This window comes from Gordionus sp. m RMFG-2023, chromosome 1, assembly GCF_954871325.1.
Source record: "Gordionus sp. m RMFG-2023 chromosome 1, tfGorSpeb1-WG-v2, whole genome shotgun sequence".
NCBI classification, from domain to species: domain Eukaryota; kingdom Metazoa; phylum Nematomorpha; class Gordioida; order Chordodea; family Parachordodidae; genus Gordionus; species Gordionus sp. m RMFG-2023.
The window spans coordinates 61,461,834-61,478,726 of record NC_088775.1 but is presented as its reverse complement, the minus strand read 5'-3'; the positions used below and the strand labels follow the sequence as shown (position 1 = coordinate 61,478,726).

The window sequence follows — 16,893 nt, the reverse complement described above, 5'->3', positions numbered from 1 at the left end:
TTTTCGGTTTACCAATAAAAATAGGGAATCATTATTATTTAGATCAGGGCACTTTTGCCTCGCTTTCGATTAAAAGCATAGTAAATGAATATTTAAAATAAGTCCAACTTTAATTGAAAAATAATTATTTTATTTTTTATATATTTTTTTGATGCAGTTCTTTATTAAAATTTTATTTAATTTAAATTCCTTTACTTTAAATTTGTAAATCGCAAAATTATTTTGTATAATAAAAAAATTATAATAAAATCTGAATTATATGTAATTAGTAATATAATATTACTATCAAACAATCATCACCATTATTTGGAAGAACAAGCTAGTATAAATAGAGAATGTTATTCATTATTTTTTCCTAATTTTTCAGAAAAAAAGAAGTTAGAAATTTAGGAAGCTTCCTTTCCAGCTCCAAGTACACACTTCAAGCGAACGCTTTTCGTATCAGCGCTTACTTTAAACTCTAGAATAATTATTATGCCACTGAAAAATAATTTTTATATATAATTTATAGCCTTTACAATAGTTTCTAGCCCAACCTAAATATTTTCAAAAAATTAAGCCCATCGATTTCAGGGCTTATTTTAAAAAATTGTGATAAAATAGGTAATTTTTTTAGCTTTCAGTATTTTTAAATTCTGAGCAATCAAGCAAAAAATTATGAACGTTTTATACTTAGCGCGAAATAATGTAAGTCTCAATAAATTTAGAAAAAGGACCAGAACCTAAAGCTAGGAAAGGTCTAGTCTTTGATTTTAACCTAATAAAAAAGAGTAAAATTTAATATTTTATCATAAATCTTAATTTTTTACTAATCCGGTTCGATATTCACACAAAATCGATCTGAATATTTATGAATTTACCTCCATCTTTGAACCAATGTCATAAAATTTTATACTTTAAAATCTTCCGTTTCTCAGCCAAGGCATTATTTGGTGGATTATCACGAATACTTAAGGTATTTTGTTCTTTAATTCCCCAAAAAGTTAATTATGTCATTTAAAATATGGGCAATGTTTATGGCTGAAAGAGGATGGGTAAATTATTTTAAATCCTTCGCTTGATGAAAAAACTTATATCACATTAGCTACCCTTTCTTTTAAAAGAATTCTATTTTTTTTAAACATTTTGAATCTTGGTCCATTTTATTCATTCATATTAGAAAATTATTAAAAAAATACAATTGTAAAATAATAAAAGACAATAATATGGACGGGTATTTTTGAAAATAATATAGGCCGATCCGTTTTTTAAACGCCCCAATCCTATATTTAATATCGGCACAGTTCTCGAAATAAATAATGTGTTGATTTCTTACATTTGTGACTGTGAATTGTTGTTAATGTAGAGAATATTTGATTGGGTGTGGCTTAATAAATCGATTTGTTTATCGAGCTCAAAGATATCACTAGAAAGACTGATTGGCTTTGAAAAACTTTCAGCAATGTTTGCATTATTGGAGTGACTAATAGTAGAATCAGCATTGTGTCTGTTATATGTGAAATATAAGTAATATATAAAAATAACTACTACGGTATTGTAAAGAATTCGATAAGACTTTGTACAAAGTAAATTTAATATAATTAATAAAAGTAAAACCTTGACAGTAAAATCTTACAATATATGTAAAATAATGTATACGGGATATTGTCGAGGGAAGTGGTATTAATCGGAGAAGTGTCACTAATATCAGAAACACGAGAATTATCGCTTTCAATTTGGGTAACTTTGTTAGAATGTCGAGTGGTCGCATCAAAAAGATCATGTGACTGACAATTGTATGAATTGATGGAAGCTAATGTTGTGTTAGGTGATACATATTTGCTGGTGTAGTTATTATAATTCATGCTTTGGAGATTATTGTACCTTATATAAATTAGCAATAAAATTTTAAAAAATATTTTCATATTAATGAAAGGTTAAGCTAATTTTAAATTTAAATACAGGGTTTACTCATTCAATCAAACCCTTTATTAAATATATCACTAAATTTAAAAAATATGAAAAGCCACCATATATATCTCTTTATATGCATGATTTAGAATTTTCATCTGATCTCGATGATACTTAAGTATTTGCAAATGTGGATACCATACAATTTGGAAGATTATCTAATCTTTTAGAATCCATCTTATATATCAAATGAGCAAGAAAATTAAGATTTTCGGCCGACCCCTTTAACTTGTAGGCACGTTATATATATATTGTAGTAATATCTGTAAAAATCTTAACTCATTAGCAATTATATTACCTGGCACGGCTTTTAATATCTTTAACTGATGATAAGTAATTAGTTTTAATTATAAGCTAAATTAGCTCGAATATTGAACCTAATATTAATAACTGTCAATAATTGATAATTATGGGGATATATCAAAATTAAATTTTTAAATATTGGTCATCTTATGTATCTTTGAAAATTAATACTTCGAATATATTATGCGCTTCAGTGTTCTAAATTTTTATTTTCCATATTATTTTACTATTTTTCTAATAATTTCTTAAATAATTAGTGCGGCTGGATATATATTTAAAAATTAAAATAAATATCCGGCATAATGTATAAAAAAGTATATATGGCGCTATATATGAACATTTTAATACAATAAAAGGCCTTTACTATCGTTAAAAATTTTAAGGCATTTATAATTGATTTAAGAGTAATATTATTTATTTGAAAAAAAATTTTTTTTATAAAATTTAGTTGTTTTTAAAATATGGCTAAAATAAAATCTCCCCAAAATGCATATTACTAGCCGGCTTTAGCTAAACTTAATTTATTGATCAAGTCCGGCCCAGACCTGCAGTATTTAATAATTAAGGTTGTTAAATGGCTCAATTCGAGCAGATTTTAAAAACAGATAACTTAATATTTTAGCCAGGAAATATTGCTAAGCCTCGAAATTTCGCGATGTACAAACTTTTGTGCCATCCATGAGTAAAATCTTCAGGTTTGCATAATATTTTTCAGGTTAAAATATTGAGTAGTGCATTTTTAAACATCGACTCAAATCGAGTCGTTTAACAACATTACCAAAATAAGTTTCAAAATTTTTCCCAAGACTAGCCCAAGCCCTTATCCAAAAATTGTTTTAATGAAAATAAAACAATATTTTTATGTATTTAGGTACTCATATTTCCAAAAATCCAGGCCTGCTAGAAAATATAATATTAAATTCTTTTTTAATTTTTAGAAGCAAATCTCTGATCATTAGTAAATCAATTTAAATGCCTTGAAATGATTTTAAACGATAAAAAAGTCTTTTACATTGATATTTTTTAAATAATTACCCAACAGCGCTTACTATTAGAGAAATTATTAGAAAAATAGTAAATGAATAATAGAAAAAGAATTAAATCATGATCATTTCGAAATATTAATTTTCAATTTTCAAATTAATTTTGATGTTTCCCCCTTCATTATAAATTATTGAATTATTTATTAATATTAGATTAAATATTTGATTTAATTTAGTTCTTAATTTAAGGCTAATAATTTAACATGAGTAAAAGATTAAAAAAGCCTATTATTATAGACATTGATTGCCAAAAATAACGAAAACCTTATGCCTTTTTTAAATAAATTTATTTTAAATTTGCAATTAGGGTAATTCCATACCAAATCGATAACTTTTGGCCCGACCTTTTTAATTTTGATAAAATTTTTCATACTGAGAGAACATCACTAGATATTATCGAATCCAAAATTTTAGCCTCGTGGTACTAATAGTTCCTGAATCAATAGTTTCTTCGAATTTGATATTTTACTATTCAAAAAAATAATAATTTTATTTATTACGATTTTAAGAAAAGTAATGAATATTTTTCAAATAGATGTTGCACCCATATAAAATAGAGTATTAACCCTCTATTGTGTACATCATATTTGAATACACATACCTAAAAAAAAGGCATAAATTTTAATAACACATGATGTATAATAGATACACATAATTTTATTTATTTCTATAGTTAATTTTGTCAAAAATGAAAGACATCTATCAATATAAAAATTCTAAAATACGTAATTTACAACTTTCGAATAGTTGCATTTTTTACATTTTATAAATCATATCATTTCTCCTGCACAAATTTTTAAGGAACAGGAACAAGAATCCTATTAAATAAAGGTAAAAGAAATGTTTTATATATAAATATATTGTTATATTCATTAATAGTGTTTAGAATATAAGTTTTAAGGTACGTGTACCCAGATACATAATGCGCAGCAATATGAATTTGTGCTTTTTTGATTATTTTTTTAAAATTATTAAATATTCTTTATTTGCTATCTATAGTCAAAATGTACTGTATTCCAGAAGATAGTTCTGAATCTTACCTTAAAGGTTCATCAGATGAGGAATCTTGATTCAAGATCAACAGATGTTGATACTAGCGGAAATGCGGTATTTCAACTATTGGTACCACTACATTCCAATTTTAAATTGTGTTTTTATAATTGGTTCTGTGATATAGAACTTCAAGTATTAATCGCCCAAAAGAGAGCATTGCTATAGCGAGAGCTAATAGAATTTATAAATGACAGTTTCCAACTGAAAAAGAATTCTAAAAGATGGAGCGTGGATCTTTTATCGAGAAGGCAACAGTAAATGGTGTAGAAATGCTACTAAATGGCATAATAGGTTTGTAATTATCGTAAATACGTATATAGGTAGTTACCCTGTTGGAGATTGTGACCGATTTGATAGAAAGGAACGACTGAAAATTAAAATTCCGTGTCCAAGCAGCTATAAAAGTTTACAATATAAATATGGGAGGTGTCGATTTAATGGATTCATTGATTGCTTTATATCAAATTCACATAAGATCACATAAATGGTATCACCGTATAGAATTCTATATACTTGATATGATGCTCATAAATCTTGGTTAATGTATAGGGGAGATTTTGTAGCTTTAAAGTTACCAGTAAAAGAACAGATGCCATTATTAACATTTAAAATTTCAATAGCAGATACTCTGTAAATTTAAAAAAATATGAACGCTAGCGTAAAAAAATGAATATCAATTGACACTAAATATAAAAAAGAATCTAGCAAGGGGCCTACAAGTCTTATTACGCAGAAAGGAATAAGACAGGATTTAATAGCACATTGGCCAAAATATAGTAAAAAGGCGCGATGCAAAAACCCTGGGTGTAAATTGATTACGAAGTGATTGGTATCAAATATGGTGTATCATTATGTTTTACTACAAAAAACTATTGTTTTAAATTATTTCATAAATTAATATAAATTTGTTTTATTACATTATTTATCATATAATAAAATTATATGTCTTTATTTTGTAATAGGTTTGAAATTGAAAAAATATAATACTTTTTATACGCATTGTGTATTTAAAACCAGGGTTGTGCATTTGACCGGTCAAATAAGATTCGGTCAATTGACCGATATTTGACCAGTCAAATATGGTCAAATTCAAATAAATGTTGTTTAGGATAAAAAATGTATGTATATTAAATTATTTTTTAAATTCTATAATTAATGTTTCGCTTTCCATGGCATAACCTTGTTCTAATTTATAATCAATCTTATTTTTTTTAACATTTTTTAATCAATCTTAGGTTATGATATACTCCTACAAATTTCCTGGTTGTCGAGATCTTCAATCTGATTTCTTAGACATTTCTCTTAATATTAAAAGTGAACAAAGCCCATTACAACAACTGAGCCCGAAATCTGATTGTTTTTTATGAAAATTACTGGTTTCTACATTTTGGCTATACGACGCTTTTACTTCTGAAATTTATAAAATATTTTAATGATCATCTTTTTATGAAACGACTAATTTTTATGTCATATACTTCATCAAACTCAAGAAAGATGCCCCTTATATTGGGGATCAATAATCAGCAGTGCAGTGTGAGCACATGTATTTGATGTTTTCTTTTTCAAACTAATCTTTAATATTTTTTCTTTAGGTTGGAAAATTATAAAATCATGGACATGATTGTATTATGTGTTTTCTAAATTAAGCATCTCATTTTTTAAGTGAGCCAGAATAGTTTAAAATTTTAAATTTTTTGTCCAAAATATATAATTTAATATATTATATATTATTGATAATTTCTCTCGGACAAATATCCAACTTCTTCAACAGCTGCTTTCAGAGCTTTGTTGCATATTTGTATTTGCTCATTATATATTATTGATGATGCCCAACTTGTTTGGATAATTGTACATAATGTAATATAAATTGGCAATTAGCAATTTACTCAAACTATACTTAAGTTAAATTTTTATATTTATTTATATATTTAGATTCAATCAAATTAATAATGAAAAAAATTCTTAATATTTTAATATGAAAATTTTATATTTTTATATAAAATTATAATTAAATAGATGCCTAATAAAATATATTGTAAAATAATTTGTAAATAAATTAGATGGATAAATATACTTTATACATATTAGTTCATTATATAAATATAGTTATTCACCAACAACATTTTAGAGTATTTGACCTAACTGTCAATTGACCGAATTTGACCGGTCAATTGATCGACTTGCCAGCCCTGTTTAAAACACACATTAAAAATTTTTTTACGGTTTAAAAAAATTTTTTTTTTTAAATTATTTTTAGTTTATTAATATGTCGCGCAATAGAGGGTTAAATCGCAATACTAAAAAACCCATGGTTGTCATAAGTTTTTTTGTAAATAGATATATGTATCATAAAATATTAAATTCAAAGAAATTTGGAAAATGAAACACCTGGAGCTTTTAGGTTCAAAACTTATAACGTGGATACAGCAATATTATTATTTTATCCCAAATGTTTACTAAAATGTAGGGATGTACCGATATTTTATATCGGATAGGATCGGGCCGATATTTCGCTCATTTTAAAATATCGGTTATCGGCAAATATTATAAAATTTTCCGATCCGATATAAAATGGCGCTTTTAACAAAATTTAAAAAAAATTATATCTAAAAAACCATTTATTTTTATAAATAAAATCGAAATACATTTTTATGTTTAATTTTTTTAATAGAAATAATTAGTTAATAAACATTCTGCAATATAGTTATTTTTTTCGCATTCTGTTTAAAAAAGTGTTCATTAATCTCTTCAGTATCTATTTTTAGTGATGCTAGTGATATTAACAGTCCCCATCACCGCCGACATATCTCTGATATAAAAAGAAATATTCGATATATTAATTTTAAATATTAATTTCAAATTTCATAATATATTTTTTTATTACTAATTATGTAAATAGATTAATGTTATTACTTATTATATAAATAATAGCAATTGAAATGAATATAAACTATAACTGACCATTATAATATATTTAAATGACATATGTTATGGTATAGTAAAATTATAGATGTTGTACTAATAAAAAGTATATTAAAAATTAAAATCGGTATCTTTGCAGAATACAAAATTAGATATGATATCGGATCGGTTATCGGCCGATATCAATTTATAATCTAAAATATCTGATCAGATCGGATCGGCCTCCAAAAAATGGTATCGGTACACCCCTACTAAAATGCATATAAAAGTTATAAAAGGACATATATTTAATTTAAGCATCATTATTTTTTAACTTTATCTCAATTTTAAAAAATAGTATTTTTTCAAAAAGGTCATTTTTGACAATTTTGACCATGAATATCTCAGAAACTATTAGTGCTAAAAGGCTAAAATTTTTGACTCGATGTCGAACGATTTTCCCTCAGTATATAATTATTAAAATTAAAAAGGTCGGACGGAAAAGTTAACAATACTTATTTAAGATATAGAAAATTTTTGTACTAAATAATATATCTGAAAAATAATTGTCTTATTAATAAATTCGAATTATTTTTAAAAAATCGAATTATTCGTATTATGAATATATTATTTGATTATTTTAAATCGGGCTGAATTAATCAGCCAACGCTAGTATAGGTAAATGATATTAAAAATGACAAATAACCCTATATTTAAAAAAATTTAGCCTATTTTGAGGCCATTGATAAAAAAAATTGATTTACAAATTTTAAAACTAATAAGAAAGTCCTTTTCCTATTTCTTTTTACTTTTATAAGTATCGAAATATTAATTATAATTCAAAGACGCCTTTAAAGCTCTGCCCGAATTTTTATTTTTGATCATTATGTCCCAACAAAAAATTTTTAAAATTTCTTTAATAATGTTGATTGTATTTTGCAAATGAAATTGAAAATATAAGCAATAAATGAATTAGGGGTGTACCGATACCACTTTTTGGAGGCCGATCCGATCCGATATTAAATTGATATCGGCCGATAACCGATCCGATATCATATCTAATTTTGTATTCTTTAAAGATGCCAATTTTTTAGTATACTTTTTATTAGTATAACATCTATAATTTTACTGTTACCATAACATATGTCATTTAAATATATTATAATGAACAGTTATAGTTTATATTCAATTCAATTGCAATTCTAAAAGTATATAAAATATTTTTATTGATATAAATTACTTATTTATATAATAACATTAATCTATTTACATAATTAGTAATAAACAAATATATTATGAAATTTGAAATTAATATTTAAAATTAAAATATCGAAGATTTCTTTTTAGAAATACCAAAATTTCCAATTTATCAGAGATCAATCTGCGGCGATGGGGACTGTCAATATCACTAGCATCACTAAAAACACATTCTGAAGATTATTGAACACTTTTTTAAACAGAATGCGAAAAAAAATAACTATGGCAGAATGTTTATTAACTAATTATTACTATTAAAAAAATAAAACATAAAAATGCATTTCGATTTTATTTATAAAAATAAATGGTTTTTTAGATATAACTTTTTCTAAAAATATTTATATTATTTTATTTTTGTTAAAAACGCTATTTATTGGATCGGATCGGAAAATTTTATAATATTTGCCGATAACTGATATTTTAAAATGGGTGAAATATCGGCCCGATCCGATCCAGTATAAAATATCGGTGCATCCCTAAAATGAATATTAACAACTTCATTAAAAATTTCCCAAATTTTCCCATTGATCAATTGATATAATTTTTAAGTCTGGTACAAATTTATCTTTTAAAATTTTTAAGCCGGCCCGAATTTTAAGTCATTTAGGCCCATTTCAGGCCGGATTCTGGGCCTGCAGGTCTCTGAAATTTATAGAAGTAAATTTTAAAAAATAAATATTAACAGCACCTTCTTCCTTCGGTTTTGTCATTTGTGAATATCGGTAAAGTTCAATCAATATCATGAATATTACCGTATATCAGTAAACTATTAGGGTTGTTCCAATATTTAACGTTTTCAAAAAATATCGGATCGGGTCGATATTTTTTTATTGTTTTTGGTTATTTTATAAGTAATAATATTTTGGCTAAAATTTTGATTTAGCCCTTTTAAAAATCTAAATAGGGCAACAACACTATATTCACCTATAAACATTGCATTTTAAATGAGATTATTGACTTTTGGAAATAAAAAAATAATATACACTTAATCATTATTTTAAGTTATTTTGCTTTTTTGAAATATAAATATTTATGACATTGATATAAAGATATGGTAAATAAAAATCAATATAAATATCAGATCGATTTTTTAGTAATATCGAGGTAGTGAAAAATTTTAGGATAAGAACAGCCTTAGTATTTATCGTAAATTAATAAAAATAATAGTTTAATGAAGGATTTTATATCCTTGATTTTCCAATAAAGGTACATATACATAATAATAATTAGTGTTGTACCGATCCACATTTTTCGCCGATCGAATATTGGTTCAAAACTGATCCGATATATTTATATTGATTTTTTATACCAAACCCCCCCCCCTTGAACTAAATGTAATTTAAAAAACCCATATTTTCTATGAAAAAAACGAATATGCATTTAATTTTATTTTAATATTTATATTTCTACAATTAAGACTATTTAAAATAATATTATATTTGATAAAAAAAAATATATTATAATAATGTATCGATTTTATTTTGAATAATATTATGTGTTGGTATGAATCATAAAATTGTAATATTTAATATATAAAATTATAATATATTAGATTTTTTAATAAATATGAGAGCCTCTAGCTTTTCTGGCATAATCTACGATATGGACTATCAATATCCCCTGCCGTACTGAAAATAGATCATGATGGGACACTTGTTGCAGGAGGCGCCAAATATTTACATGCAGTTGGATATTCAGCATTTTCTCCAATAGTCGAGTGGATCCACAAGGGATAAAATATCCATTATCAGAGTTATCCAAACAAACACAGACATAAATTAGCATTTTTAAAATAGTGGGCTTCATAAAAACCCAACCTTTTATGGGGTTTGAAAAATAATCAACAAATGGGTCAATCATAACCCAACCAAGCTCTACTATATAAAATATGAAAATATGTTATTATACCATCTAGATATGAAGATTCTTTAATTTAGGGGGTAGTGTGCATTTCTATTGTTAAAAATAAAAAATAAATCTTTTGAAATATTATAATAATGTATAATAAACTATATAATTATCTATAATATATAATATATATAGGAGCCTAGTCACACTGTCATAATTTATAATATATATTTAAAAAGTCGTTATTTGGAAAAGCGTGTGTGGCCTAATCGGCTAGAGATTCGTTTACAAATCTGAAGGCATTGGGTTCGAATTCCAACAAACATTTTTTTCTTAACCCAACTTGGTATATTTTTTTTTAATCCAACTTGGTATTTTTTTTAATCCAACTTGGTGGTTCCATCCTTTGGGATGGGCATTAACTAAATTCCCATTGGGCTTGAAAATGTTCATTTGCAGACCTCTGGTGGTAAATGCATGGGAAAATAAAAGTGGCAGAAGCATATCATTTAGAAATAGATTCTTTGGTAAAGGTAAAATCCATTATGATCTACTGTTTCCTATGTCATCTTGGCAAGAGGTATGCAATGGGCAAGTTTTGGTACATCTGTCTGCTCATTTATTTAAAAATTATCATATTGGTTGATTTGGCTCTTTATGTATTATTTTAATATTTTTTACATAAACTTGTAAATTATGAAATAAAAAATAATATCTATCTATAATCTATCTATCTATAATCTATCTATCTATAATATATATAAAAGCCGTGTTACACTCACAGTGTCACAATCTATAATATATATTTAAAATTAATTTTGAAAAGCATCTGTGGCTTGCTTAATCGGCAAGAACGAAGCTAACAAATCTGATGGCTTTGGGTTCGAATCCCAGCAAAGATCTTTTTTTTCTTAATCAACTTGGTATTTTTTTTCTTCTTAATCCAACTTGATGGTTTCGTCCTTTAGGGTAATTTTTAGGCCTAGCCAGGGTATTTAAAATAATTAAAATATAGCCTAACCCCAGTACCTGTATCAAAATATATTTTCTTATAATCAGGATCATCATGAAGAATAGATCCATATTAGTGAAGGTCAACGGTCCGGATCGGTCTTAGACCGGGACTGGACCAATCTTTTTTTGAGGACCGTGGTCTGGAAGGTCTTTTTATTTTTACGCTTATATTATTGTTTAAGTTTGCTTTACTATTCAATTAATATAATTTTTTTGTATATTTTATTTTATGATATTTTTCTAGAGGAGTTATTTTAAATTTTGTTAATTTTTATTTTACAATATGAAAACCATAAGTTTGTCCAAGAAACATTTTACTTATAGTCCCAATAAAAAACATAGAGTATGTGTTCACTGCAGTACCAAATTTAATATATCGTCAGCAACAAGTAACAAAATAATTGTTTATAATTTTTTAAGCAATATATTAATCAAAATAAGCAGTAATATTAAAATATTTTGGTTATTATTTATATAGTTCTATTTTTTCTTAAATAACTGTCTGAATAATTCATTGTCAAAATAATTTAACCTAGTTATTTTATTAACCTTAAGCCAATGACATATAATGTCATCCTTAAGCAGACATCTGATAAAACATAAAATATAAAAATGAAAATAACTCAAAAACACAATCTACTCTAAATTTTAATATGCCCTCCACAAGTACAAAATCACTTTCTTCTATACCATTGGATAAATTTTATTGTTTATATAATACTCTTATATTTAATAAAATGATAAAACAAATCAAATTAGGTTAAAAATTGCAGAAAGTGATTTTGAGCTTGTGGAGGGCATATTAAAATTAAGATTCATCATTAGAAGTATATATTTTATGTTTTATCAGATGTCTGCTTAAGGTACCTAATTGTTTTATTAAGAATAAGGTGAAGTTATTTTGACAATGAATTATTCAGACAGTTTCTTAAGAAAAAATAGAACTATATAAATAATAACCAAAATATTTTAATAATAATACTGCTTATTTTGATTAATTTATTGCCTAAAAAATTATAAACAATTATTTTGTTACTTGTTGCTGAAGATACATTAAATTTGGTACTGTAATGAACACTGTTTTTTGTTGGAACTATAAGTAAAATGTTTCTTGGACAAACTTATGGTTTTCATATTGTAAAATAAAAATTAACAAAATCTAAAATAACTCATCTAGAAAAATATCATAAAATAAAATATACAAAAAAATTATATTAATTGAATAGTAAAGCAAACTTATATAATAATAAAAGACCAGTCTGGACCGTGGTCTGGATCGTAAAAAATAAAAAGACTGGTCCGGACCACGGTCCTCAAAAAAAGATCGGTCTAACAATCGGTCCCGGTCTAAGACCGATAGGACCGGACCTTTGACCTTCACTAATCATGAGAAGATATAAACTTATTTAAAACTATGTGGATAAGAATTTACAAAGGAGTGCTTTGTAGGTTCCATTTAAAAAACCCTAAAGGAAGAATCCATTCCCACAATCTAATAAATATTTACATTTTATATGATTACTAGCTGATGTCCCATAAGAATGACAAGGAATTAATATTCTCCTTAATTTGATAAGCCTATATGAGGTGTGAATCAAAAATTTACCTTATTTTGATGAGTTAATTCCAAAATTTTTATTATTCTTATAATATGTGTATATATGTGTATATATGTGTATATATGTGTATATATGTATATATATGTATATACATATATACTTATTGCATTCAATATGAACAAATATTTGAAACATGTTTAAATATACTTTTTTTAATTATATTAATTTCCTTATTTTTTTAATTTTTATTATTTATGTACTCAATAAAAAATTTAATCTTGCTAGATGAGGGTTTTGTATATTGTTATCATGGAAACAAATTTTGGATTTTGACTTATTAAGAATGAGTCAAATTGGCTTCAAGAAATTAAAAACCAATTATTTTAGGAAGAGCATCACAGATTGTTCCATCATCAAGATACCAAAAATTTATATCCAAATCAAATTTAGATTTAAGATAATAGATGAAGACAATGAATACCAAAGTAAAATATGAGGATGTGTGCCCCCTGCATCCTTTCGTCAGAATCTATGACATGTGGGCTGAATAAAGGAGTTTTAATGTTACAATATGTCTCTAGGAATTTTGAATAAACAGGACATTTGCGATAAAAACAATTTATAAAATTTGTTATAACATTTTTAAAGTCTACTTTATAATAGCCATGTTAGGAGGAGGATTTTGGATATAATATAAATGGCATGTGAAGCTATTTTGCCTTATCCCTTAACATTAAATCCTAACTGGTACGTATACTTAATAAATTAGGACCCGACCCTGGGTATTGACCTGTGACAATCATTTTTGCTAATAATCTTCTATCAGCCCATTGCAATGGGGTGGATATCACCACAGTGTTTGTGAGATAATCAGGTTTGCTCCCATAATTGATTCGAATCTATGATGGCAGGTCTTTTTTTAAAGAGTATTTAGGAAGGGTTTAAAGCATTTAAATGATTCTGATGAATGTAGATATACAAAGAGGGAGGGCAAGAACCATATCGTTTGAATGTGGAAAATTTGTTAAAAGAATTGATAAATATCATAATTTACAAATAATATTTTTTTTATTATATATTTTTCATAATATATTTGGCCGTTTCTCTAAATAATTATAGAAATCTTAGAAGAATGAATATGGATAATCTATTCCTCTCATTTGACTATTCTGATCCATCGTCAAATGAAAGTAACTTAATTTATCCATAAGGAGAAAATTCTAATTCCCAGTCATTCTTGATGGGTTATCAGCTAGTATATAACATAAAATAACAAAAAAAGTAAAATCGTATCGGTTTTTTACAGGTATTAGCCCAATCTGATATTTTTAAAAACTCTAAATATCGGTCTTAATACTATCACACTTAAAGCTTAGAAGTTTAGGCTATTGATGTGATGGTTTGTTAACTAAAAAATTCAAGGTATTCACATCATAACAACAATCATAAAAAATGAAAACATTTTTTTAGAAGATACTAATCACTTTCACTAACATTCCTCACTAGAATTTCAAATTAAGGAATTCGAGCTAATTTTAGTATTTATAGAAGATTGACTCATAAAAAAATTGACTGAATTTAAATAATAATTTTTTAATTTACCTGAATGGATCACTGAGTGCTTGTTTTTTTCTGTTATAGCTTGATCCTATGTTGGAATTGGATTTACCAATGGCAAGATTGTTATTCAAAGCATAATTGGTGTTGTAAGTAAGTGGTAAGCTAGACATAGTGCCCTTAAAGCCCAAATTTTTGTACAAGTGATTAAAATTGTTTGGGGAGGGATGATTGTATTTAAAACCGTTGATATGAGAATTGTTCAAATTGGGTACCCCATTATAAGCCGAAGGGTACTGATAAAGGTACTGAGGCATGCCATAATTAAAGTGCATCATTTTATTGCTGGAAGTTTTGGAGGACATAACGTTGATATTAGTATTGATGCAAGGAGGTTGGTGATTAGCCTGCAACAAAGGAGGCACAAAGGGTGAAATCCCAACATTTTGAGGATACAGTCCGTTTATGGTGGTACTGCTTTCCTTAAGACTGTTGTAATTTAAAAATGGGTTGATGGTATTGAATAGTTTATCACTTGGAGTATGAGACATATTGTTAGTGTCACCACTATTGTTGATATGTCTTATATTCGAATGGTGGTGTGTCCATATATAGGAATCACTAGAAGGTTGTTTTATAAGATGATTATAGTGCTGTTTTTGAAAGGGTTTATTGGCAGGCATCAGGGTATTCAAGGGCGTAGTAATGTTAATTAATTCAGGCAGTGTTTGCTGACTATCCCCAGAAATGCAATTATCCTAGAGATCAATAAAAAGAATATAATCTGTCAATGAAAAATGATATAGAGAATATCTATATAGGAAATATTGATTTCTATGTTTGCACAATTTTTTTAACTAAACAAATCAGTATGCTAAAAATCAAGAATTTCCTATGCATTTGATTACAAGATTACTATGTCGTGGATTTTATATGTGATCACACAAAATTGCAATATATTACAAATGAAAATATAAAAATATTCATTACATTTTCTTGATTATTTATATTAAATGTTACATTCCCATTTTTTATAAATTTTACAAGCAAAATTAGAAAAAACAATCCGATATATTAAAAAACTTTATAACTATTTAATTGTTACTAAATACCCCCCCCCCAAAAAAAAAATCATGAATTGAAGGAATATTTTATTAATAAATTTATTAGAGCTTGGAGTATATGGATCAAAAATGAACTCGAATAAAATATTCTATTATCTCCTTAATTCTATTTTGTTTTGACCATAATAATACATAGATTAGATACCCAATATAATAATCAGAGACCTGCAGGCCCAGCCCTAAACCCGGCCCGGCCCTAAATATACCCGGGCCGGGCCTAAAAAAAATTTTTTTAAACATATCCGGGCCGGGCCTAAAAAAATTTTTTTAAATAAACCCGGGCCAGGCCGGGCCTTAATATTTTTTATAAAAATTTTTACATTATGAGTTAATGGTTATAAGATTATATTATATTATAGTTATGATTAATATAATATTGGGCGATGGTTAACACTACCTAACAACCCACAGATCGATCCAATTATTAATTTCCTGCAAATTTATTCAAAGTATTAATATATTTTTTTATAATTCATATCTAAATTTTTACAACATATTTTACCAAAACAATCAAATAAAGGAATATCTTAAATAAGCCCCAATATTCAAGTATTATTAATATATTTTTTTATAATTCATATCTAAATTTTTAGAATATATTTTACCAAAACAATCAAATAAAGGATTATCACTTCTTAAAGTAATTGATTTTACTTAATATAAAGCATTTTTTAATTGAAAAATTTGTTTTACACAAGTATCATTTTATTTCTCTTTTTCTCTGTCCCAAATTCAAGCAATTACGTATGTAGTCAGGGACAGGTCGCAAAATGAGGGAAAACTATATAAAAGATTATATTAAATTACAAGAGGCTCAGGAAGTAAATGAAATACCATCGACCAGTCAAATTACGACTGTTGTTATAAAAACTGAATCGTTTTATGACAAATGGGGCGATGGTAATTCTGGTAAAATGTCAATACCCGATGATGAATATTATAATTACATAAATAATAGATAAAACATTTAAGGTGGATAATTTGTTAGAGTGGTGGGCGGCTCATCAAAGCGAATTTCCAATTTTAGCAAAATTGGCAATTCCTGCTTTAAGTGCAAGCTGTGAGCGGAATTTTTCCACTACTGGGAGAATTCTTGAAGAAAGAAGAAGTAATCTTCAACCTGAAAAGGTAGATATGCTTCTCTTTCTTCATGATAATTTGTGAATTTTTAATATCTTTCTTGAGTATAGGGTTTCGTTAATCATGCTGGTTTTTTACTTTGCAAACTATCAAATATTTATTGCATTTATTATATTTACCTTGAGTCATGAAAATTTTTAATCC

The 16,893-nt window shown here is 26.3% G+C and overlaps 1 protein-coding gene across 1 annotated transcript in view; it reads right to left on the bottom strand.

Moving 5' to 3' along the window:
* The window catches only part of LOC135931051 (putative uncharacterized protein DDB_G0282133), a 39,075-nt gene that overhangs the window by 3,014 nt on the left and 19,168 nt on the right, over positions 1-16,893 (bottom strand). Inside the window, exons 8-10 of the mRNA XM_065467908.1 lie at positions 14,531-15,243; positions 1,639-1,863; positions 1,316-1,486 (exon numbers count right to left, since the gene is read on the bottom strand). Coding sequence (XP_065323980.1) covers positions 1,316-1,486; positions 1,639-1,863; positions 14,531-15,243 — 1,109 coding nt within the window. The remainder of the gene's footprint in view (positions 1-1,315; positions 1,487-1,638; positions 1,864-14,530; positions 15,244-16,893) is intronic.